This window comes from Eufriesea mexicana, unplaced genomic scaffold, assembly GCF_001483705.2.
Source record: "Eufriesea mexicana isolate 0111107269 unplaced genomic scaffold, ASM148370v2 scaffold4395, whole genome shotgun sequence".
NCBI lineage: Eukaryota > Metazoa > Arthropoda > Insecta > Hymenoptera > Apidae > Eufriesea > Eufriesea mexicana.
Window position 1 is genome coordinate 102,151 of NW_016912376.1, and position 26,484 is coordinate 128,634.

The 26,484-nt window shown below is 44.0% G+C and overlaps 2 protein-coding genes across 2 annotated transcripts in view; one reads left to right on the plus strand and one right to left on the minus strand.

Moving 5' to 3' along the window:
- The window catches only part of LOC108551518 (uncharacterized), a 65,916-nt gene extending 54,998 nt beyond the window's left edge, over window positions 1-10,918 (minus strand). Inside the window, exon 1 of the mRNA XM_017905722.1 lies at window positions 10,874-10,918. The gene's annotated coding sequence lies outside the window, so the exon portion shown is untranslated. The remainder of the gene's footprint in view (window positions 1-10,873) is intronic.
- Window positions 10,919-13,532: 2,614 nt separating this feature from the next.
- On the plus strand, window positions 13,533-17,526 carry LOC108551535 (uncharacterized). The gene is made up of 5 exons (XM_017905740.1): window positions 13,533-13,552; window positions 16,687-16,870; window positions 16,934-17,088; window positions 17,157-17,273; window positions 17,361-17,526. Exons 1-5 carry the CDS (start codon window positions 13,533-13,535, stop codon window positions 17,524-17,526), a joined length of 642 nt encoding a protein of 213 aa, XP_017761229.1.
- Window positions 17,527-26,484: the final 8,958 nt, after the last annotated feature.

The following is a 26,484-nucleotide window of genomic DNA, read 5'->3' on the forward strand; positions in this document are numbered from 1 at the left end:
ATATTCTCTAATGTCCAAACACTAAGAAAATGAAAAAAAAAAAAATTCAATTATTTTAACTCTTAAAACCAGAATATCCTCTTAACGAACCTAAATTTTGCGAGAACTTTATCACAGGGCTTAACTTCTTTAAAATAAACTGAGTAGAGTTCAACTTTGCTAACCAAGATTTTACAAGAATCTTTTTGCTATCTACAATCATTCAAATTTCGCTGAATCTGACTTTGCAGAGATTTACTATGCAAACCCAAACATTCTGGAGATTGACTTTACAAACCTTAGTTATCTGAAGTTTCTACTCTTTACTCTCGAAGGTTTATACTAAAGATAATATGTTGCTAAAACGAAATCTCTGAATTAACTTATGGAAGCGTTAAATTATAATTAATATTTTATTACGTATTACGTTATTTTAGAATTCAATATTAACATCTGTGGGCAACTTTCACCGCTGGCCATAGTCTTCCGGCGTAAGAAAGCCCTTCGGTTCTAGTCTTCCCAACTCTCTGTGGAGTTCTAGGAAGGCATCGCCGAGGCCCAGGGACAACAGCCAAAGATGGGGATGTTGGAGTTCTAAGATGCTGCACGCATCACAGAAAACCACCCATCGAGCCCCCGTTTATTTTATACCATCAAGAAATTTAAAATATACCTAGGAACAGGAGTTCTTGTTGAATATCATTAATCCCTCTTTAGAGCAAGCTGGGATTAAAAGTGTCCCACCTTTTTGAGGCACCGTAATGCATAGTGGGACATTTTTAGTCCCACCTAGAAATTTCGTCTTATTTACGTAAAGCAGTTGGTAATACCTTCGACAAATGTTATAAATGTATTCGTTCGTGTTGGCAACAGGTACGAATTCACCCTAACCTAACCTTGTCTGGATCCTGTAAGAAAGCTCGGTCATCCAGGTGTGCCTTCGTCGTCCGAGACACCGAACCAGGGACACCCAGTTGATTCGTTCGATGATTAACCACACTTTGCACTATTTTCACGAGTCTGACACGTGATGAAAATTTTAGGCCAAACTTGATTATCACGAGTCAGGTTCGTTGTTTAATTTCATGCCAAACATGGATATCACGAGTGTGACTCGTGATCGACATTTCAGGCTAAACATGAATACCACGTGTGTAACACGTTATCGGTATTTCAGGTCAAACATGAATACCACGAGTCTGATTCGTGGTCTTAATCTCGGGCCAAGTATTATCCCTTTGCACTCGAGAGGTACCCTCAGTCGCCATTTGATAAAATTTCGAAGATGGATATTAATTAATATGTCAAATTTGAGATAATGTAACGACGTGCGAGGTATAGCAATTAAATAATTCTACGTATCAATTATTATACTATTCCTTATTTACTATTCAAAAGAATATCGTCAACTTTAGAGCAGAAAATCTTCGAACTCCTACTCTTCTTTAGCCAAAAAATCGTCGAGTGCAAAGGGTTAAGTTTATCCTAACTTCAGTCAACAGAGAGTTACTATATAAATGATAGCCGTGGATGCACACCTAATCTAAGCTTCGAGTTCCCATAATTTCCAAGTCTTCCTAAACCGGATTGCTCATGAGATCACGGATGACGGCGGACGTTCGGTCCAATGATGGCGGCAGACTTAAGCAACGGCGTCAGTGATCGCGTTGGCTGCCGGAACGGAAGAACCGACGTCGTAAAGTAGCGAAGAGCAACGACCGTGACCGATTCCCTCGGCAACTCGCAAAGCGCCCGAAGCAGGACGCTTTGGTCATCATATTTTAGCGCGTTTTTCGCGGTCCCGTTACCATTCCTTTCGCTGGCTATCTTCTCACTGCTGGCAAACGTCTTTGCGAATCTTACAAGGGGAGTGCACACATGTGGAAATCGCTTTTAGGATGTCACTACGCCAGAGATATAGGACACGTCTTCTGCTACAAACCTTATGCCATTTGCTGGAACAGGTCTGTGGTTCTTGCGATATTTTGAGCCTAGGTTTTGTAAGCGATTGGGGGTACAGGATGTACATAATAGTTCAATTCTAGACCCACTTTTCTTCGGATAAAATATTTTGGATAAGTTTACGTAAATTTTGTTACGTCGTCTTTGAAATGGCGATTTTAACCCATTTGCATCTTCGCCCTAAAGACAGTATTTGAAGATTTTGTTTGAAATTAGGTATAACAAACAAAGTCATACTTATATTTAATCCAAAAGTTATACAAATTATTCTATATGGTGTTATGACATAAATACTTATCTTTTTTCGTAGTTGTACGGTAAATAAACTTGATACAGATAAGGAACAATTATAGTGTGCAGATTATTCCGCTTAACGATGCAAATGGGTTAAAATTCTAAATGCAAAATACTAATTCCGTTTTTGTTGTGAAATCGAAATATTAATGTTGATTGTGAGGTTAGGTCACGCGTGACCGGAGCTCCGCAGTTGTAACGAATAATTAATACAGAATGAACGTCGTCTACTAAAAAGTTTCTTACTTCTACTTTAAATTTTACTATATTGAATTTTAAAATTGTATGAAGCGAGTTGTACCGAATAAATAGTACTACAAAGTGGAATATGATTTATTCATATATTGGAAAGAAGAAGGTTGAGAACCGCTGAACTAGGCAACAAAATTTTAAATTAATAAAAATCACGCAAAGCTCGCGTAGTAGTGAACGTGTTGCATTAAACGAGTCGCAATATAAAAATATTTCTTTGTCTGGATCTGTATTCCTAATTACATCAGCGCTTGGAATTTTTAACAAATCCGAAACGGTAAAATAATTTATTATAATAAAAATAATATATTCGTTAGAAGCGAGTAAAACAGCAAAAAGAACTGACATATTTTACCAGCAATCCGTGAAAAGGGGGACTACCTTTTACTTCTAAAATTACCACATTGTAGCCAATAAATTAATACAAAATACGAAGGCAAAAAATATCTGAATTGTAAATATCGAAATGAGAACCATACACGTTCAGACCTCAGGAATCCGCAACGATATAGTCAAGCAATCTATCATTGCACTCGTTATTCTCGCTTGGCGATATATACTATATAACAGAACTTAATCGCTTACATCAGCTCCAACTGAGATATTTCAAAAATGCAGACCCATTCTACCAAATCCCATTAAAATTTTATAGCCCTGGGTTGTACAAACGTGCCATGTAGACCAGTTGCATTTGCTATTCCTGCTAACTGATACCTCGCTAATCGCCATTTTCACACCCGTACCTCACCGCCGTAACAACAGATGTCACGCACCACGTCTATCCGTCCTTGTCTCTGCCTTGTCTTCACCTTCGCGATGCACCTTCCCCCACTCCTCCCACGAGCATGGCCGAAAGTCGCATGGCCAAAGAAATATAACGTGGGGCCGTCTAGCGGAACGAAATACACCCGGGAAACGCAATATTCCTTATTGAAATTAATACGTCGGTATTGGCTTACGACGCAGCCGATTACAAAAATCAACGCTGTCGCCATCGATTATGTAAACAGCGTTTGAAACTTGACGTAACGTTTCTAGCTGGCTCGATAGTCGATAGGGGAAAAACGATCTTTCATCGACGAGGATCGACGAAACGGTGCAAAACCGAAAGTATACCTTTCGCCGTAAGCTTATAGGCGATTTCACGCGGGAAAACAACACGGTATTAGTTACCGGTAAATGTTCGGTGGCCACGGGAAAAGGCGAATTAAGATTTGCCACGGAGACAGCGCCGCTGTTCCACGAAACGGAAGAACGATAACTCTTGGTCGATGGAACAACGCGAGTAATTTTCTATGGGTCATAAATTTCCTAACCTAGACAGGTTGCTGACCGTCACTAAATTCGATCGTAATCTCCGCTCAAAAAAGAATCTACGAATAAAATGAAATTAGAGAGAAATAGAGGGAGAGAGAACTTCTCCTGTCGAGCTAATAATTGACTCAACGAGCAGCACCGTCCTCGGTTAATTATCGTGTCTCTCGTTATCCTATTATCGTCGTTAGATAGTATCGGAAGGGAGAGGCAGCTCCTTTGCCAGTTGCCGACCGTCGGTTTGCAGGACGCACGCGTTGCAGCGACTGTAGCTCGCCCAATGCAATGGCTGCCTTCCCCCTTGTAACGACGCGAACGCATCCTGCCCGAATAATCGCCGCTTCCAACAATTACGTAAACGAGAATCGCCGATGATGACATTCCGAGAGAATACGCGGATTACGAAGCACGAAAATATCAACGCCGCGATTTCGCTCGATGCTATCCTTTTTCCCGAATCACGCGGTTCACCTCGAACGCCGACGATCGATCTCAGCGAGCTCTGCGCTCACCCTGGCGGATGCACCTGTAATTAAATTCGATCGTCTCGGTTCTGCACCACGAGAAACTCTCTTGATCGATAATTTTAAACAGTTATCAAACTGAAAAACAAACAAACCTAACCTTTTCTCGAAAAGTGGCACGACGTGTGAAAGACTAAATAATTACGTATTATTATTATTTGAAACAATAAATCAAAGAAAAAGTATAAAACAAAATGGAAGAAATCGAAGTAAGAGAATTTAAATTGAGGTTAACTGAAATACTATATTATTTTGAAAGATGTCATTAATTTGGTAGAAGAATTTTGAGTTCAGAAGAAACAAAAACAACTTCGAGTGTAAAAGGATATACGAGCAAACAGTGTTTAATCCGAGACGAATGTATTTAAGGAAAAGGGAAAGGAGATTCCAACGTGATAAATTTCGCGAAAAATCGAGTATATTAGGGAGAGAAAATTTATACTAGAAAGCTTAAAAATTAACGCGTAAATGCATTCGACCGTTGGTGCTCGGTGTACACACGTACACAACTATCCGCGCGATTATCGCTTCGTAGTTACGAGGAACATTCGCGATAAATATCGAGCACTGTCCGTGCGTTGCGTCGACGAGTCGAGTTTGAGCCTTCCGTAACGACTGTGGGCACGGTGAAACGCGGTGTGTTCCGAGCATTAGAAAGAAGGCTGCACGCGGAACTTGTTCGATTTCAACGCGAAAGCGCGGGCACAGTCCCGGGCAAAAAGCGACACGCGCGAGTCGTCATCGATGATCGCGGCGGTTAACGTGCTGCTCCCCGTGGTCCCGAAAATCTGTCCGGCTCCACACGAGGTGAAAGCACCGCGTGTCGGCGACAGTGACGAAAAACCGAGAGCTGTGCACCAACCTATCCAAATAACATCGGAGTTTGCAAACCGCGCGTGCTCGCAGCATCGTCTCTATCGCGGAACCGCAGTGACATCTGTCAGAGGTTAAATTACCAAACGTTTTACCGTTCTGTCAATGTACCAAGAAGCTTCAGTGGTGCTATCCTCGTGACATGGATCTTCGCCACGAGACTGAGCGATGTCAGCGACCGTAGTTTTCTCCGTGGACAAAAAAGACGGCACAGCCACTCAACACCGGCACTGTACGATCGATCTATCGACGAGCGTATATCGTGGATCTCTCAACGCGGACGCGACGTCCCGGCGAGAAGAAGCGAAAAAAAGTACGAGAAGCGTGGAACGTAACTCGAAAGCGAGCAAGTACCGTCGCCTCGGGATCCACGGTACATTGCGAGGAACAACGCGAGCGACGGAGAGGGGGAAGAATTAATCGAGAGAAGAGCAAAAAGGAATCGGGAAGGGAAAGAACGAAAGAGAGGGAAAAGAAGGGGGATGAGGTGGGACGAGGCGGCGTCAACGATGCCTCTGTACTGACTGACTGCGACCCGTTCGCGTAATGCACGCAGAGCGAGAGAAACAGAAGGTGGGGGATAGAAGGCGAGAGAAAGAACAAGACGGGCCGGGAATAACGAACAGAGAATGGATTCGAAGTAATCGCGAACGCGAGGAGACTCTCGCGACGACCGACACGCTTCGTTTCGCTCCCTAACCGACTGATCGCCAGTAGATGATTCTATCCAATACGGAGCACGGTAACGCCGATAACGAGTTACAGGTACGCGCGTATTTACTTATGACGCATCGTCGTATCAGCGGCCCGTTCTTCAGTGACTCTCAATGCGTTTAAGCTTCACTGGCCGCCGAGATACACACTAGTAACCGTTTCGCTGCCGCGAGACCTTACCGCTGCAGCTGGCCGAGGTGAATTTCTCAGAATTATCCGTCTTCTTTCCCTGCCCTCTATCGCGCGATTTAGGAGTTAGAGCGAGAAACTCCGAGAAAACTTATTCGCTGTCTCTCTCCGAGTCCAATACTCGGCGTAACTGGTGGGGAGAGGGAATCACGGCTACCGGGCGAAAAACTGTAGCTAATATAGCTATACTCGGAACGTCCACTTCGTTTCCCGCGTATCCCTCGCGTTCGTTTTCGACACTCCCAACTGTGAGAGCCCGAGTGCTATCGGTAATATCGATCCGTGCATCGGTAACCATCGCCCTTGATACCGATCGAGCCACGAGTCCCTGTTGCTTTCCTCCGCCAGTGTGCGTGTGTCCCTTCTCTATTACGAACGTCTCGAATTCTCTCGACGTAATCACCTTTCGCGAATAAAACGAGTCTTCTCTTCTGACCTCGACACGGATAATATACAGCGGTCTCGGGTCCTCTCGGGTCTTCTCGATCGCGCGAGACCAACGGAACGGTGTTCCGGCAAAAGCAGTCTACCTAGTTTCGAGCATTCCGTTCGCCAGCTTTTGTCTCGTCCGAGCCCAGGCCGAATACAATTTGCCGGGCGACAAGAGCGGGGGAAACCGTGTCGCGATTTAGCTGCAAGGTAAACGACTGCTTGTGCAACAACGCGAACAACGCGGTATCGACGGCTGTAACGTGCCGCTTTATCGACGAGATCACGTTTTCGAAAACACGAGATCGGGCTTAGAAAGCGATCAGAAACGGTTACACCGACCGGTTATTATCGATAAGAAACTGCGAAGCTCGCTTATCTCGTTGAGTTCTTCGAGACGTAATATATTCGCGGAACGAATCGCTGCGATCCTTTATTGCAGGCTAATACGCTGAATCCGTTTTCGGGGGGGAGGCGGGACGGCGAATGGAACGTAGGTGTTATCAAAGATGGCGGAAAAGCGGGAAAACGTTCGCGGTGTGAAATTTTTAATTGAAGGTTAGGTGCTCGCCGTCTAGACTCATCTTCGACTATACGTTAACGTGTGTAAACCTAAAGCGTACAATTACGCGAGGAAACGTGATTCGTTGCGTAACGTGCGTAGACACGCGCACTCTTATCGGCATCGAGCATCGTCTGAATAGAAACTTATTAAAAACTTGTGAAAAGTTCGTGAATAAATTGTTGGAAAAATAATTACTGTGCGTGTAAAGATATTAGTACAAGAATTGTTACTAATGTATTGAATTTTTCTTATGCGTGTGATAATATTTCGATAATATTATCGATAAGGTGTTTAGTTTTATTAAATGTATATTTATAGGAATAAATTTACGAATCGGAGTGTTTATTCCAATCGTATCGGTATTTGTTTTTGCTCGCAATAATCGGAATCACATGAGCCTGTCATCGTTAATCGATCGTTATCTTCGTATCTTTAACAGTGCTGAAACACCCTTACGTAAATATACATGACTGTTCCGCTGTTTAGTTTAATATCGTATATCGCATCATCGCACCGTCGCGTAAGGCCATATTTAATATTTTAAGGAAAGTTGGGTAAACCATGAACTAATTTTCTTCGAATAAAATTGTTATCTATAAATAACGAATAATTTTTCCTTGAATAAAATCGTTATTTGGTGTTTGCGAAGAAATTCGTCATTCCCTTCTTTTTCTATATTTATAAATTTAAATATAATATATATAAGTAATAATAATTGCAATTACAGGTTAAAGTAATGAACTCCATCTTTTGAATTTTTCAAAATTCTAATGCCTAAGTATTTAATTTATTCCCAATTTTTGATATTTGAAATGAATTCCTATTTTCTATTTTGTGGAGTTAAGCGGTTGTCAAACGAATAAAAATTCATTTCAAGTATCAAAAGTTAAGAATAAATCAAACACTTTGACGTTAAAATTTTAAAAAATTCAAAAGGTGGAGTTCATTACTTTAACCTGTAATTGCAATTATATAATAAATACACACACACACACACACACACGCATATATATGCACGTTTCTGTCTGAATAAAATTCAATATTATTTTTATCAGAAGTAACTATACGTTTTTAGTAGCTGAAAAACTGGTGGTTTTGACTGGTTTGGTAATTCTAGTGATAACCCATCCGCAATATTATAACACAGGTTAGGACATACCAAGGGTGTGAATTAAATTATCGAATAGTGGCAGTGACTGTTGTCTTAGAGCTACGGGCTCATGTAGGACCGTACCTAACGATCTCTTTTTAGGGTTCCTGGGAGTGAAAAGACTTACTAACGATATTTATAAATATATGAATCGCAAATACTAATTACTAACTTAATATAAAATATAAATTTTCACTTTGACTTCGTCTTAAAATTCCTTTTCTTCATTTTTGTGAATTCCCTTGTCCCTGGCAGCCCAAATTCAATTATGTACTTTGAACACTCGTTGAATTTATGATTTTGCCGTACAATCTTGCACGTGTAGATCTAAACCACAATAGAGCAGAAGAGCAAGTACAGTGAAAATGTACCTAAACGTTCGAATAAAGCCATCTCTACTTAAAGCCTCTCTATCTCTACTCAAATTTAAAAATATAAACACATTTTTATATTTATATACCTTCCATATATCTCACTGCAATAGCTTATAAATTTTTAATTTTCAAATATTCCATGCACTACCACGTTATCTTTTCCCTAACTATAATCTCTTTGAAACAAAGTCATTTCTTGAGATAAGCCCTTTCTCCAATTATCGCATTTTTATAATTTCATTCTATGGTAAAAGCGAACTTTGTACAATATCAATTGCACAAGTCTTTCGTCAACGATACACTTTTGCAAAGAAAAAGGAATAAACTTTGAAAATAATGTATCGAGTTCAAAATAAATATCTATCAAAACACGATTTTGATTGATAAGTATGTACATCTTTCCAAAGAACGACTCAATTTTTCTTTTAAATAAATTAAAATTGCCTTTTAAATTAACGTAGAAAATCAATGGGAAAAGAACGAATTCTTTAACTTGACGTATTATTTACCGATTAAATTTAGCTGGAATATTCGAGTAGGCGGTAAAATTTCGGTAAATTCCTGGAACTACGATTCTCGAGGTGCGCAGGTATGCGGAAACTTTTCGCCGGATACCTGCGCGTAAGAATACCCCGCAAAGCACGGGAGCAGTCCCTAGTTAGGGACAGTTACGGTCCCACGAGGTTCGGCCTGATCCGCCTCCACCTTCAACGGACCATCTGTTCCCCCGCATACTTTGCCGTGTAGATTCTCTCGACTACGAACCATTCCTATCCTCTTGATTTCAGGGAACCGTGTGGCTGCTCTTGCAGCAAAGAGAAGCCAGCAGCTACGAGTAAACACAACGGTCGAAGACACGGTATTCCCCCGGCACGAAACGAGAACGACCACGACGGATTTAAGTCTCGACACTTGAATCAGCCCACCCCCTCTCGTGCACGCACTCGCTCTCTCTGCGTCTTTTTCGGGTCTCTTCCTGTCAGCCGAACCGTCTCGCTCCCATGAATGAATTCGAGAACGTAAAAGCAGAGTTTGTCCCGTCACGTTTCGCCTCTCCTCGCCGTACATCCGCCTATTTCGGTCCAGACGCGCGCCCTTCGACTTTCGTTAGGGGAGAAAATTATTTCGGTCGAGGCGAGCTCTTTTCTCCAAGCGCGGACTGCTTCTTCTGCTTTATTTCGCGCCCACCGATTAACCAATACCATACCCGTCAGGGCCGCGCGCCACCGATCGTCCTTCGATCGTGCCTTCTTTTCCCTTGAACCAAAAAGCGATAGGAGGACCACGAAACGGAGCGAGCGTGATCGTGTGGTCGGTGGCTGGAGGTTGCCGTGGGTCAGACCGCTGCATATGCGCGAGCGCCGCGAAACGAAAAATTATTGCATACACCGCGTGTATGCGCGTACATACACGTAGACCGCGCGTACGAGAAACTGGACGCTGACAGCTGGAAACTGGTTTCTAGAGAACGCCCGTACTCGAGTTGCCTGCGAGAATGAGACGAAGCAGCGGCAGCGGCAGGAGGAGTAGGAGGAGAAAGAGAGGGCGAGCAGGATAGGGAAGAGAGAAAGAGAGGACGGAGAAATGGACGTAGTACCGCGTCCATCGCGTTCGGAGTACAGAGGTATCGGACCAGGAAACAAAGGAGCGACCCAGAGAGAGCAGAGAGCAACGCGGAACACAACCGATACAGAGGCACGAGTTAAACTATTCACAGAGTTCAACGAGACACCGAGAGATCGCGAAAACTCAAGCAAAATGTTAGCACGAAATCCCTTTTCCTCCAGATAACTCCAATCCTAAATTCTTTCCGACGATATCAAGAACCGTTGACGATAAAGCGAGATGGCATTAAGGAGTCAGTGCTCCTTTTCATTGCTTATGCACGCACGATCGCACCTATTGGACGCAGCCATTGTGCTCCCTTTTCTCGGAAGGAGCAATGAGATTCGTCGTGCATACGAAAAACCTGTCGTATTCTCCGGCGTTCTTTCGCATTTTACGCGGGTACGCGAGCCTGGCAAGCACAACCGAGTTCGATTTTTCGAACCGAGTATCTACAAATGATCGGTAACGGTATACCAATTAAATCACGATCGGCTGCGATCCGAGATTCGAACCGATTTCAAGTTACCCGCCAATGCGGGTCGAGCATATAGCAGATATATAGAGCGAGAACCTTTTTTCCCCCGTGTAAGAAACCACCGACGAATTCGTGGATTTGGATTCACGCCAATTCCCACTGTTTACTCACCATGATGAACGATCACGTTGCACGCGTGCGAGAGAGCTGGAGATTTTGATGCACATCCAAGGATGCACAGATGAAAAAAACACGCGACACTGACAACCCGTTTCTCGCCGAGATTCCACACGAATAGATTACACCGTTGCCGAGAAGAAAATTCAACGACTCGATGCAACGAAAGTACGATAACGAAGGGTAAAAGGAGCGTAGAAAATGAAAAAATCACGAGAATGCACCGGTAAGAGCACGCCGGGCCCGGAGCGAACGAACGTCAGGCCGACGGCGATGCAACAAGTGACAGACAAGCTCCTCGACTCTTTTAGTTCGCTCTCCGGCTACTTTGCCGGATGGCGCTACTGCTCGGCAGGAGCCGAATACGAACTCCGCGACTCTTCTTTTGCCGCCGTTCTCCCCTCCTCTCCCAAATTCCCCCCACCGAATTTTTTTCAACGAAACGCAGATACGATTCCCAACATACTTATTGAAATTTTCTTTTAATCGTATCACGTTTCTATTTTCCTTAAATGAAATGTTTACTAACCCTCCCGTGTACTCGTATTCGAAAATTCTCACATAACCTTAAAAAGTAACGGTCTAGGTATAAAATATTAGAAAAATATCGAACGTGGAACGGAAATGGGTATGCATACGGTTCTATTTGATCGATTCTAGAAAGATGGTAAATCCTGCGTCGTAAAATCCTTTCGAACGCTGCTGGATATTGCCGAGAGGTGACAGCACGAGTTTTACCAGCGAGAGGAACGGTTGGCCGCGCAGGCAGCGATTTCTAGAAAGGAACTTGCAAGTGTTTTTCGATTCAGCAACTATACCAAGGAATTCAGGGTTATCGTCTTCGGAGAGACAAACGATTGGTGATAGCGAAACAGGTAACGACCGATGTTTATTTCCATGTTCTCCCTTCGAATTTCGCGTGCGTGTACACGCACACAGCCATCTTAGAGCCCGCGAATGGCGATATATATCGAAGTGGATATAACGAACGTAGCGTCGGCTGAAACGCGCAATTGTACTTGCTGCAATACACCTCTTGACATTTACACACGGAAGATCCTGAATATCTCTCCAGGCGCGACGACTCGGGGAGAAGTTCGAACAGCGACCTGTCTGGAATTGATTTTATCGGTAAACAAAACGATTCCCGTTCACGAATCGAAACGGTGGAAGGCCAACACACGCGGCTGGCTTTCGTCGATCGCCATCGTTCCTCCTGGATAGATTTCGTGCGCGGCTCGAGGAAATATTCGCGTGTGTTGTATGCGCATAGATCGTTGCACAAGACACCGATACTTTTTCTTTCGAGGCTGAATGGTGCGCGGCCCGCCATCTTTTATTCCTTGGCCTTTGCTACCGCGTCGTAACCGAATTAACACGTCGGGAACGGGGCCTAGCTGTATTTGGTAAATCCCGAGGATCGAGGGGAGACCTCAAGAGTGAAAATAGTACTCGGTAAGCAAGCAAACCGTCGAGCATCCGCGTTAATAACTTTTCTGTCATGCAGCTGCGGCCTCTTCGGACGACACGGTGGAATTTCAAGGATAATCGCGCTGTCTAGCTAACAAGACCATCGAGAATGCTTTCTTTAGCTTGTTGGAAATTTATCACGTCCCCGAATGAGTTTCCGTTCGTTCCATACGAAGGAAATGGCAGACTCGGCGATTCTTTATCGTCCAACGTTTCGCAAAATACGACTGTTCATGTCTGCCAGAGAATATTCTTGCGAATATTCCTGCGAATATTCTTCTCTGGAGAGACCAAGAAGGATTCTCATGGAAAGATGGGAGAGTAAAAAGATAAAGAAAGGAAACGAAGGTAGGACACACGGGACGACAGTGGGTATCTGGCATTCTTGCCTACAGACAGGTATATACGAGGTCCGTGTCGTTCACTTTCACTGCTTACGCTCGATCTAACTATAAAACACGTCCTAAGCAGAGCGACTCGTTCGTTTCGGGGGACGATCGAATCGATCGGCGCTCGGTTCGATCCGTTCAGTCGCCTCTGTGTTACCAATCGCGTTTTCAAATTCTCTCGGCAACGCGACGCTGCAAATTATACGGCTCGTACATAAAATCCGCTTGGAATAAAAATGGTAGCCGCGCAAGTCGCGTAAAGTTCAACCTTCCTCGCGTTTGTACCAAGGGTACTGTAGACTAGGAAAGCCGGAAACGCGGCGATTTTCGCGGAGGGGGACGGCGGAGTATCGGTATGGTGAAGTACTCGAGAGAATATTGTCCGGGATGCGAGGAAGATTCGCCGGTCGGAATTCCATGAACGCGAACAATGGCGTGGATATCGCGTGGTTTGCAGGTATCGCGAAGGATATATCAAAGTCACATACACGATAGGTGGATGGGTTCGGCACGGGTGGTTTGCTGGCAGAGTGAGAGTGAGAGAGTCATATATATATAGAGAGAAGGGGAAACTCGACTCGGCACTCCAAAGTACACAGCCTCCGCGATTGCAGTGGTGTGCTTTCGGTTCCCTCTACACCGCTCCGATATTCATTCTTCGCGGCTTCGCGCCCGTGGTAACAGTCGGCCGATCCACGTTTCCACGTTGCACGCGCAGAAGGGCAGCTTCCGGAACCAGCTTTTTCGTTCCTTCGTCAAACAACTGTCCACGGCCATTCCACCTACCAACCACCATGAGGCTCGCGATATTCGCGTAAGTATCACACCGCGGATCCCTCTATTCGCGCTTATCCAACCTTTTCTTCGCCTTTTACCCAGTCTTGCGCGAATCTTTGCGACCACTTTCCCCGCGACTCGTGCTACGATTCTAGACAAGCAACAGGAAAACCAGCAATCCTCGCGACGTCTCGAGCGTGTCGGGCGCGTGCTCCCTCGAGTAGAAATTCGTGCGAGACGATCCGGCCCATTTTCTCCAGCGTTATACGAGTGTGCCCGTTGGATTAAATCGAACGCTGCTCGCGTTTTGCCCGACCAACTGTCGCCACCTCGAGAACTTCGAATCAAGGCCGATCGAAGCCTCGGTACTCGATCGAAAGGTGTATTTAGCTTCGGCTATCGTTTCCAACGGTACCCTGTGGTATTCGGTATCTGTCGTAAGTGATCATTGCGCGTGGAAATCAATCGTCTCTGACATTTCCCAACCGAAAACGGTCATCGCGTCTCTCCCGGTTCTCGACGTAATCGTGCAAAACTCAAATGTGACTGTTATGAATGAAAAAGATTCGATATCGATTCCGGTTACGGAATCCACAACCTGTTACCGTATCGGTTCTAGATTAGTTCTCCAACGTTCCTCTATCGTTTCAAGGCCGTTTCATCGCGCATTAATCGGTCACCGATTCAAAATTCCTGTATCGTATTCCTCAACGATTTTCGTAATTTACATTTTCGAGTTCGAGGTCGAAATTTTCTACTCGAAACGTCGTTAAAAATTATCATCGATCATTTTTATCGAAAGTTACGAATCTTGACCCTTTGATTCTGTCTTTCAACGGAATTAACGAATTTCGATTTCGATTTCGTTTTCAAATTCGAGGTAATTGCGCTAAAAGTAACTAGTGCTAGTGGATAAACGTAATATTCCGATTTCTAATAACGGATTCCCCGAACTGTTCCACCGCGCTACTCTATAAACAAATGGAAAGGGACTCTCGCTATCTTCCTTCCCGAACCGCCGTTTAGATTTCGCTCGAGCTCCAGACACCGAAGGAAATGTAGTGAAAAGTGGAGGGGATGAGCCCCGATACACACATATACGTTTTAAACAGATGCCGAAGAGAAACAGAGCAACGTAGCGATAGTTTTTACCGTAACCGGAATCGATATTCGCCAGAACCTCTCTCGCTCATAACAGTTGCAGTGCTAGGGAGCCTAACGAGCAGGCGCGAATTTCTATCGGTTCGCGAAAGAGCGAGGCGTTTCAACGGCCATCGAGTGCGATCGGGTAATAAGAGGACAGAGAAAATCGCGTTATGCAAACGTTGACAGCGGCTAGGAGCGTTCGATCCTGTTTCTTAACCAGGAAATCGATCAGAGAACGCGGCTATCAGCGGCGTGAATAAACTAGGATCCTAGATGTCTCTAGCGTCGCGGCTCGTTCCCGTGTACCGTTGCCTTTCCTTGACATTATTTTCGCGCAGCATCTCGCGCGGAAAACGTTGCACGAACGTGTTTCGTCTATCGCCACTTGTGCAACGTCTATCATTTTTATCCCCCTTTTTCCTCTCTTTTCCATACCACCGGAACATCGACTCCATTACGACGCGTGATTTCTCCCCGCGCGTGACGAAACAACGTGAGCACGAAATATCGTTCGGGAACGGAGGAATATCTTCCTTTTTACGAGCAACCACGAAAACGAACAACCGTAACGCCGATGTCACAATCGCGACCACGGTTGCCGGAGCGGACGCCGAAATTGCGTCAGGACGTACACACAAAGGCCGGTCGTAGGAAAGCAAAAAGAACCGTAGTCCTAATCCTTTGACCGTGCAGTCGTTTCACACCGTTTTCCCCGTTAATCGACCGGTGGTGGAAACTCGAAATTCCACGGGTAGACGCTGCCGTTGCGAAAACAAATTTACGAATTCCTCGCGCGAGCCTGCCCGCTTTTCCAAACGAAACGGGCCAGGATTTTTCGGTGAACGGGACGGCGGAGACGGAGCCAGGAGTTTGGCTAGTTTTCGTGACATTTGTCAGCCGTCTCACGTACTCGCGTATTCCTCGTACGAGAGGGGTCCGTCGTAACGGCGCGGCCAATGCTGGTATAGTAAGCGCGAGTTGCACGAGCCAAGCAGAGAAAGTGAGTTTCGTACGTGAATGTCACAGGTCAAAATCCAGCTGGTGTACGCGGATCTACAACGACAAACATGCAGCGCGGGTATCGGGCCCCGGTGCACGCCGGTTTTGTCCAGCGATCCTACGTAACGATCCCCGTATACACGATCCCACTTAACGCGGGAGGACGAGGAACGTCCTCGGATTCTATTTTCGATCCTGGCGAAAGTTGCACCGCCGAATGGACGAACCGAGTGTCCTGCCAGCGACGCGTCAACGAGTCGCGAAACGAGCCCCGATTCCTTTAGGGGACAGGCCTTTTAACACGCTTGCTCGCGGCCAAACCTGCGCGCGTCCCGTTCTCTCGTCCTCGATATATGTATCGCGATGTAACGATACAACATTACATATGAATGAACGCGTTCCATGCGAACAATTCGCCTTCGCTTTCATCACCCGGTTAGCTAGTACTACCTTGTCGAAAGTAAATTGCTCGATAAAAATAGCTGCGAGATGTTGTCGCGGATTTCTCGCCGATCGAGGGAGATACGGCAGGTTCGTTGGCTTTTACGTTGTTGGGAAAAGTATTTTCTATCTTGATCCCCGGGTGCAATTCACGCGTGCACACCGTTGCCTCGTTTCGTTTCGTTCCGTTTCGCCAGAGCCTCGGACCGATCGCGATAGGGGTCTGGCTGTGTCGGAGATCGAGAAATCGTAGCACGCCGGATTAGCAACGTGCCCTCGGGGCTGAAGATCGCACGGTGTGTTAAACACGCGATCGAGGATCGGTCGAGTCTCGATCGAGTCTCGATCGAGGAAGAGCCGACTTCCTGTTACGCTCTATTATTCGGCTCGCTGGCGCTCGTCGAGGAGGAAAGCGTTTCCTAGCACTGAGCAATCCTCCACGACCGCCACGCTACCTTTCACTGTCGTCCATATCTTCGCTATTCGACCTCGGTATCTGCATTTCCTGCCACGCTGCAGTGGAAACGCGACTGAACGAAGGAAAACGGTGGACAGGCTCGAGTAAAGGCATTTATGATTTTCTAGATTGGTGGCGATCAGCTGTCTGATAGCCGCGGTCAGGTCAGCGGAGGAAGAGTACGACTACGAGGACGAGCCGGCAGCACCGGTCACCCCAGCCCCGGCTAGGTCGAATTCCGGCCGACTTGGAGGACTGCTGTCTTCGAGAGGTCGAGTAAACGTTGGAAGAAAATCGCCAGCAGGCGGAACCGTGAGTTTAACGCGAGACGTCCTTCCAAGTTCTTTGCTCGATAACGAGATTCTCTCTTCGCAGGCACAATCGACTACGGCGAAGGCGATCGAGCAACCGGTGGAGGTCGAGGAGGAAGGCGAGGAAGAGCTCGAGGACGATCAAGAGCAGCAGGAAGAAGTTCCCACCACGACAACGGAATCTTCCAAGAAAGTTCGCGGTGGAGTCAGACCGTTCAGGTAATTGCTCGCCCCTATTGTCAAAGATCCTCCTTGCCTACTCGAGGTAAAATGTCTGTCGCTTTAAGGTCAAACCAGGATCTGCTGGCAGCGCTCAAGAGAAGGAGAGCCCAAGTAGGACCCACTGCTCATCGGGAACCCTCTGGTACTCAGACAGCCTCGGACTCGACAACGCCTAAATCCAAGTAACGAACTCGTTTTATCGTTTCTCGAGTCACGGTGATACTCTAGATTCGAAGGTTAGAATGTAACGAGGGTGATGTTCCTTGCAGAGCAACCACGCACAGCCGCAATAAGAGCAACGCTGCCAGCGAGAGCAAGTCTTCGGGACGTGGTAGGTTCGGAGGGTCCAGGGGAGGCAAACCTGTGCAGGAAGAGGTCGAGGAGACTCAGCAGGAGGAGGTCCAAGTGAAACCTAAGCCCTATCGTAGAGGATAGATCGATTGTGAGAAAACGCGAGTTTGCCCGCTTCCTTTAACTAACGCGGGGTGGAAAAATCCGATTTCAGGGATCGACCTCGAGGCGACGGAAATTTCTTTCTTTTCTCTTCCGGACAAACACGCGACACTTGTAACGACAATTTCTCTTTAATAATTCCTCGAGCGAAACGCATTTAAAAATTCCAACGCCACGGAACCCGCTAAAGACGCGTGGAATCTTGTAAAACGATCGATGTAATATCGTACATTGCGTACTAATCGAGAAGTACATTCGAAAACTGCGACATGTATATAGAAGAAGGCTGCCATTCACCGAATACTCAAGGTACTTACTGTATAAATGTAAATTAATACAATAAAAATTTTTGAAAACACAGACGTCTCTGGGGATATACGATCGGCGCGCGAGACACCAAAGAAACCGGGAAAAGAGTCGGAATTTTATCGGAATTTTCGAGATCTCGCCGATTCGTGGGTGTTCCACGAGGAGGCTAACCTTGACGAGTCTAGGAATCGCTCGGCGCCTAACGCGACGACGATACTTATCTCGTAAGTCACTTTTCTCCGACGTATTTACATAGGCACGGGGACGGTGTAGGATGTAAGCTGGAGAAATTCCAACGAGCGACTTTGGAATGTCGAGGGCGTGCTCTATCTGCACTCTCGCATTCTCATCTTTTATACATCTTGCGCGCGCGCATATACCACTCCCAAAACTTTGAAACCAGCCTGAAACAGCCTCGCGCGCGCTGTTCTTCCATTGTGCGAGCTGCCGCATTCGCGATTCGCGTTATATTTAACCGCAAAACGAGCGTTTTGACCGTAAAACGGTTAGGTCAGCGAGAACGGCGAGTGGAAGAAAATGGTAAATATTTTGTCGGTCGAAGGAGACGATGAACGAGTCGATCGGGTAGGCGAGAGGAGCCCGAGAGAAGAATAGGACACGGATGATAGGTAGGAAAAATGGAGAAGAAGGGGCGGCAATGGGACAAGAAGCAGAGAGGAGAGGGGAAAGGCAGGCCCCGACGAGGCCCTCTTGTGTATACGCGAGAGGTATGAAAGTGAGAGGCAGTATCTCGTCGGCCTTGAAGCCTTCGCGAGAAGCATTTCACTCGCAAAGACCATCCGAGTCGCGTCACCGGTCTGATAACACGGGAGGACGTTGAGAAGCAAACTCGAGAAAACGAGAAATCGAGAAATCGAGAAATCGAGAAAGGTAGTCGTCCAGGGGCTAGAAGGCGCGCGAGAATTATTTCGGGCCCGAACAGGTTGCGTGTTTTTGACAAGCGTATACATTCGGAGCATAGCTTCTAGCACGTATCATCGAGCCGATGACATTTAATTGAGGATCGTGAATGATAGATGTCCTATTCACCGGTAATCCTTGACAGGGACCACATTCCACCGAGAATTTCCCGTTTCGCTCGACCTCTACCACGGTATACGACCGCTATAGCCAAGCCACGACTGTTCCTAAGGGTAACGTCGAGAGTATTTCTTCGCGCGAAGCCTAAACGCGTCCCGAGATCGCCACGATATGCCCCCCATTGTCCCAATACCTGTTTTCGTGCGACCGAGTACGATCGATTAACAGGCATCTTCACAGGGGCTAATTAATTAACCGATATTCGCGCTGCGAGATGCACGGCTATTATAAGATCAGGTATATTACACATCCTCGTGACCCGAGAACCTACTTTGCCCATTACGTGCAAGTGACTTTTAAAAGTGCACCTCGTCGTGGATATGTTCGTGATTCGTGTCCAGAGACGACCAGTCCTATGTTGACCTTTCGATAATGTCGTCGAAGTCAGGCTGCAGAGGCAGATGCAACGGTAATAACGATCGCGCTTCTCATCTGTCTACGTGGCGCCTTCACCCGAGCCCGCTTAACGCCGTTACTCCTCTTCCCCGGTGATCACGAGGTCGAGCAGCTACCTGGTGTATCTCATTGTCGTCCCCCGAGATCCAGCGGATAAACTGCCGATAGCTTATCAGTCCCGAGGTTTAATTAAATCGAGCGTACTCGAAAGCAACGCCATTGACGGAAGGAAATTGCGTAAACGTTTCACGATTCTGCCCGATCGTTAGAAAGTTCCAGGCATCGTGAACCGTTTCAAAAAGCTTGTACTTGACTACAACCCGTTTATTAGGATGATAGCGTCGATCGTTAAACGCGAGCGCAGGTTCTGGTCTTTGAACAGACTATTGATAGGTGTTGTTCAAAAGTGCCGGCCATTTTATTTCACTTGTATGCTCGGATATGTCGATTATGTGGCGATAAGTGGAGAGGACAGTTTGTTAGCGTATAATTAAGTAGATATGAGTACAACTAATTGGACTATGATGAACTTGTGGTTTAATTCTACGCGTTCAACGACTACGATAATCTTGCAATGCCACCTGTCACTTTCGTGGCTCTATTTACACGATTTTTAAACTAACCTCCAAGTGCGATTCGAGCACGTATATTCTTATTCGTACAGTCTTGCACGTGCTTTCTTTGTTCTTTATTACCGTGTCATTTTTATTTCGTACACCCATTTCTAAGAAATATTCGGGCACATCCATCAAAAACCATGGGTGGTCGTGTGTTTTCGTTTATATACGTGACTGTCTTTCTAAAGATACTTCTCCCAAATACTTCTCCGTGACATTTGTGATACTTTAAATTTGTTTAAATTTGTAATAAATCAACAATGGCGTCGGTTCTACTAGGCGTTGCAGGCCAATGGCGATTTTTGGCCTATACGTAAGCTGTATACGTAACTATACTCGCGTTAAGTAATATAGTTAATAATATATAACTATATAGTTATAGATAACTAAGGTAGTTCTTACGTGTATATAATTTTAAAGCCATAAGCGCAGTAATTTAAGTCTAATTTTAAGATGCGAGAGCTTCACGTTAGTGCCATAGATTTCATAATATACGTTTTCATTTCTGACCCTCCATGGTCCTTTTTTTATGTATATTTTTGTATCTATTTTATGGCACATAAAATGCACGTTAAAAAAAAAAAAATAGGAATTTTTGGCCTTCAAGGACCTTCGGTACTATGTAGGCAACAAGGGGCCCTGTGCTTGGTTTTTGGATTTAAAATTGCTGTTTTCAGAACAAGTTGTATCAAGCCCGGATCAGCACAAAGCGCATTGAGTTATTGTAATATTTTAATCATTAAGACACGTTTATTCTTCTTCCTTTTGTATCTGCGTAAGTGTATATATTTCACCAGTATTAATCTTTATATATCTGTTATTTTACAACCGTGCACGGTTACTTCCCTGCACGTTATAACAAACGCTGTGATTTCATTCGAGAAATTACACAATTAAAATTCTTCGTCCACATTCTACTAGTTCGTTATTGAACTTAAAGGTTTGATCACATTGCGTGTGAAATTTATAATCTTAGACTTATACTGTTAGTTGTCTGCAGTGGAATATTCATGTGATACTAATTACTATACTCATAGGCTTGGTGCTACTGTATATTAAACTCACAGGCTTGGATACGCTCATTATTAGACTTATAAGTTTCATCTTGTCATTTATTGTACTTATAGGTCCAGCAACGTTGTATGTTAAACTTGTAGACATGCTACGTTACTTACTCTATCTACAACGATACTGTATAGTAACTTGTAAGCCTGCATGTGTTAATTATCAAAGTTGTAAGTTTATAGACTTCGTTGCTATATTTACTAACTTAGTCACGTACAGCACACTTGTAAACTTAACCATGTTGGTTATTATAGTTACAATTCGACCATGTTATACATTAAACTTATGACTTTGTATATGTTGGTCATCGCAATTGTAAGTTTCACCATATTCTACGTTAAATTTACAAGCTTGACTGTGTTACACTTACGAATTTTATGACTGCTCATTACACATAGCTTTGGATACATTAGTTACTAAACATGTAAGTTTTATCTCGTCATTTATCAAATTTATGGACTCGATCACTATGTTTATAGACTCTATCGTGTATATGAAACTTGTACGCTTGGCCAGGTTAGTTATTACGCTTACAATTTGATCATGCTGCGCATTCAACTTGTAGGCTCGGGTGTGTTAACTATCTCAATTACAAATTTCATTATGACACGTACCAACTTTATAAGCTCGGTTATGTTATAAATTTTGCATCGCGTTGTACACGGATTCAACTCGCAGACTTGGTCTCGTTGATTATCGAACTTACACAGTCGCGTTGGTTATTAAACTTACAAACTCGAAGCGTGTTGATTATCAAACGGGAGCACAGTGTTCTCGCGGGAACAACGGGAGAAGAACGTCAACAACGGGCTATGTCGCAAAATGGAAAGTTATTGCGAAACGAGGAAACGATTATAGAAATGCAACTCGCAGAGGTATTATTTCTCTGTTACACTGCAGAAAACTGTAACGCGGCATGGTCGGGTTGTGTCGTCGCAGGCTCCATCGTGCATTTCCCCCGAGGAAATGCGTCTGCACGACCCGTGATGAGTATAACTCCCGTAATTGTACTTCATTTACTCGCGAGCACTCAAGCTCGTCCGCTCAAAAGGGACGTCTAATTGTATTTATCCTCTCGATCCTGTCGAACAGATCTCGCACGTGACTCCTCCGACTCGCGAGACCGAGCAAGAAGGCATATCTCGTTTGGGAAAAAATGAGCGATCAGCGAGTAGCGAAACGGGGATGCGCGTAAGGAAATGCGGTAACGGTGTTTACGAGCCTCGAACATGAGCGTTACGTCTCGAGTAACGCGCGATAACGACGTTTCAGAATAAAATGAAGCGTTGCCCGACGAGGAGGAAGAGGAAAGGACTTTCTCCCAGCAGAGATCCTTATTCACTTTCCCTGATATCGTATTGGTCCACGTTTCTGCCGAAGGTTCGTTATAAGGGCAGCCAGTCGCTTAGGCATACGTCCCAGAGACGTTAAAACGATTCAATGACCTTGAAATATTTCATCAAGGGCAACATTTCAAACCACATTTTCCTGTACATGTAACCGCAACTCGATTTTAACCTTCGAGATAGCAGCGAAGATATTAATATTGGATATTGTAAATAATTAATGCAACTTAACCTTCGTGTTCGAAACCAAAGTTGACAATCGTAATTTGTGGTGAGTTCCTACATTACGTCGATATGAGAGACAGGGGACGTATTCCCAATGACCTTGGCATTGACCGTGGCAGAGATCATCTTCCTAATTAACCTTCGAAAAGTACCAACCATAGCTCATATTTAATTTGAAAATCATTAACAGAAATATTTTTGATAATCTAACACTTCGTGAAGTGAAATATTGGACTTTGGTTAGGTTATACTACAGTTTTGTTTTTATATACACGCAGTTTTATCTAACCTAATCTAAACTACTTCGTGGAAAGCTGAAACAAAGCCTCTTGAAATGAAATTGATGTTAGTTTCGTTAGAATTTCAATTTACACGCATATGTTATTAAAATAAATTATTATCTGTTTCAATAATATCTAAGCTAATCTAAACTAATTAATGGAAAGCTCCAACGAAACCTCCTAAAATGAAAATTATGTTAATTTGGTTAAAATTTCAACATTCACGTATATGTTATTAAGGTATATTATTATCTGTCTCAATAATGGCATTATTGTAAGAATTACCATAATCGCACGTAATGTAGGTGTGAAATAACGTTTACTATACTGCATCAACGTTGTAAACTAAGTTTAAGAACATGCAATAATTACAGAACAAATTGCGTTAATTGCAAAAAATAAATTAAATTAAATACAGTGCCTTTATAATGTCCGATTACTGGAAGCAGTATAATTACTTGAAGAAATGAACATCGGTTTGTCAATCATAGAATAAATTTAGTGAAAAGCAAAATAAATATTCCACGGTATGGAGCTCACGAGGAAAATTATATCAGATTTCTAGCTGAATTTTTGTTTCGTTAAATACGACTTTAATGACCGAATAATGACTGCAGTATTTCCACTTTCTATTATTTACGATATAAAATGAACTTTAAACGAATTATGATCATCTTTTTTAACTATTATTAAATCCTAATTCGAATCTATCTGAACAAGAGAATCAAACTAACCTAAACCATAGAAATCTTACTAGCATATTAAAATATATCAGGGTATAATGCAAGAATATTAAATCTTATAAATGTGATATACGATATTAGAAATATCTTGAAGAATATTTCGGGAATCAACCCTAAAATTTTTATTCGACACGTTTTTGTCACAGTATAGATATACGTAGTGATTGCAAAACACCGTGATATGATGGATTGGGCCCCGATTTTGGGACCTGTCGTGACGGAGCACCGGTTATATTCGTCTCGAGTTCCCAGTGCTCCACCATCGCGACGAGAAAAGTCACCCTAAGAGTTTTAATGAGTAAAAATCCCAAGTAACCTCATCCCCTCCACTAGGGAGAAATTTCCCCCAGATAGACATGCGTAATATTAATAATTTCTTTGTCAAGTTTGACGATATATTAGTCGAGTAAGATTACGGAATGAAGAAATTGGAATTTGGACGAAACCACGACACATACCATGTTATTTTATAAGAAAATAGAAGATTTCGTTTAAAATCACTATTATTTCTTAATAACAACTTACCCTAATGCGGTAAAAATTATTCCCACGAAGGAGTAAAAAGTTCCGCTTCGACTAGTTACAAACGACTTCCTATTGGTAACCTGTTATAACATTAAATATAAGCTAAACTCTAAAGTATAATAAATTTAATAACGAAGAGATAAGGTTACATTAGAACTCACTCATGTTCTCCTTTTTTTCGAAATTGCAACTTGTAACGTCAATCTACTTTTCCAGAGATGCTATATCAATCCTTTACACTGCGAATTATTTTTCAATTTTGTTGCCAATAACTCCCTACTATTTCAAGCATTTCGTTTGAAATTTATTCCTCAGAACGGTTCGTCGACTGCTACTTATTTTAAAGAATCTTGCTTAATATAGCTCTCAAACATTGTTGTAATATATATTCTGAATTCAAGTAACTCAAGTAGGTACTTATTTTCTGTTTTCCCGTTCAGTAAATAAAGAATCAAAAAATGTCGAGTGTAACTCGACAAAGAAGTTCCTCTGATAAAAACTGATCTCGAGTGTGACTCAACAAAGGTATGCAAAGGGTTAACCCCTTAGACTCGAAGTTTCCTTCACCATAAAGAAGCACTTGAAATTCTTCCATTTCAAATCCGATTGTTGAAAAGATCAATTTAGTTGCATAGAAAAATCAATCTAGAATATAAGGTGCGAATAAGTCGTTTATAAGACTTAGATTCTGAATGTTTACATAAACATCAGATAAGTATTGAGGGTTTAGGCAAACTGAGTCACGTACCCTCTTAAGGCTCTCTCACGAGTAAATCAAACGTTCTAGAGAAGCACTCAAAGATAAATATACCTTCCTTAAGTACTAAAAGAATTTAAAAGAGAAAATATATATCGTAGTTATTTTACACTTATAAACCCAAAATCCAATATCGATGCTACTTTTTAAAGTTAATAATCAGTTTTATCTCGATATTTTATATATTATTCCATTATTATACGCTCAATGTTAATAATGACTTTTCGTAACCACGCCAACCAATGGTGTCATCACTCGAGTGACGCAAGAGATTTATAATCATAATCCGGTGTTATGCGTTTCTCGGATGACCGGCAGAAGAAGCGCAAGTATCCGATTGGAGATATCTGACAGATCTATCTTCGCCCATACAGTGAGGAGAAACAAGCGCACGAAGCTTCGTTATTGGTCGAAATGTAAACACGCGTCAAGGCCAGCGTGTCTGCGATTCGAAGGGGGAATTAGGCGATTGCTCCCCTTGCTACTGTGTCGCTGCTGGAGTCATCTTCCGAGAGACCCGTGAACCACGAAATAGTAACACGTCGCCCTCTATATCTCCGTCTCTGTCTACCTCGCTATGCTCTCTATCGCTCCGTTTCCCTCTATCTCGCTACGGTCTTTATCCTTCCTTGTCCCTCGTCAGATTCGATGCGATCGTATCACCCGACCAATAAGAACAATATGTAGCCTCGCTATTACACTCTAGCCAATTCAATCCGAACTATACCCACGCGAGATGGACATACACGCATACGTATAGTTTCTCAGTGTCGTCCACATCGATAATTCCGTTGCAACGATGCACGGCCTACAACGCCTACCCGATGTGGCGGTGTACGCCAATGTTAAGGTCGCCTGAATACAGGGGCCGCGTAACGAAACGTAGTGGAAATTGGTGATCGTCAACGCGCGATGTGGGTCAAGTTGATGTCCGGTTTTGCGAAACCGGAATACGTGTCTGTAAAGTGTCTTTCGCTACGAGCGCCGCCCTCGAGGTTACGTACATTTCGTACATACGTACATACACCGAACTCATCCATTCGATACCAAAGCGATACCTCTCTCTTTCTCCCCTCTCCCTCCCACAGCCTTTCCATCCTTTTTAATTTCGTGTGATAGGAAATGCCTCGCGGAGACGCATTCCGCGACACCGATACAACTACGGTCAAACGAGCGGCACTCGAGAGTTTGTCGGCGTCAAGGGTCGCGTATGCCGGCAAACGAACGTTGACAGGTTACGTAACGCCTATTCACCGTATCGTAGAAAAATATACGTATAAACGCGCATACTCGACGACTTTCACGGATGCTTCGGGACGGTGAACGGTTATACGCGAAGGAACATGGCAGTACGGAGAAGAGAGGAAATAATGGCGAATACGCACGTAAACGAGCATCTCTGTCAACGAGGCTAACCCGTCGCGCTGGTCTAAAGATAAAGGAATAAAGGACGAAACGGGTGGGAGCTGGAATGGATGACGATGGAAGAGGCACTTTCCATGAAATTCCACGAGGCGCCTCTCCGACAACGGTTTCGTCATCGCGCATATATGCCCGACGAAATCGAGAACTATC

What these genes read in the sequence shown, in the direction of transcription:
- LOC108551535 (XM_017905740.1), top strand. Translation starts at nt 13,533, where the DNA reads ATGAGGCTCGCGATATTCGC. An exon ending in ATGAGGCTCGCGATATTCGC is followed by an intron (nt 13,553 to 16,686) that starts GTAAGTATCACA and finishes ATGATTTTCTAG; the next exon opens with ATTGGTGGCGATCAGCTGTC. An exon ending in GGTGGAGTCAGACCGTTCAG is followed by an intron (nt 17,089 to 17,156) that starts GTAATTGCTCGC and finishes TGTCGCTTTAAG; the next exon opens with GTCAAACCAGGATCTGCTGG.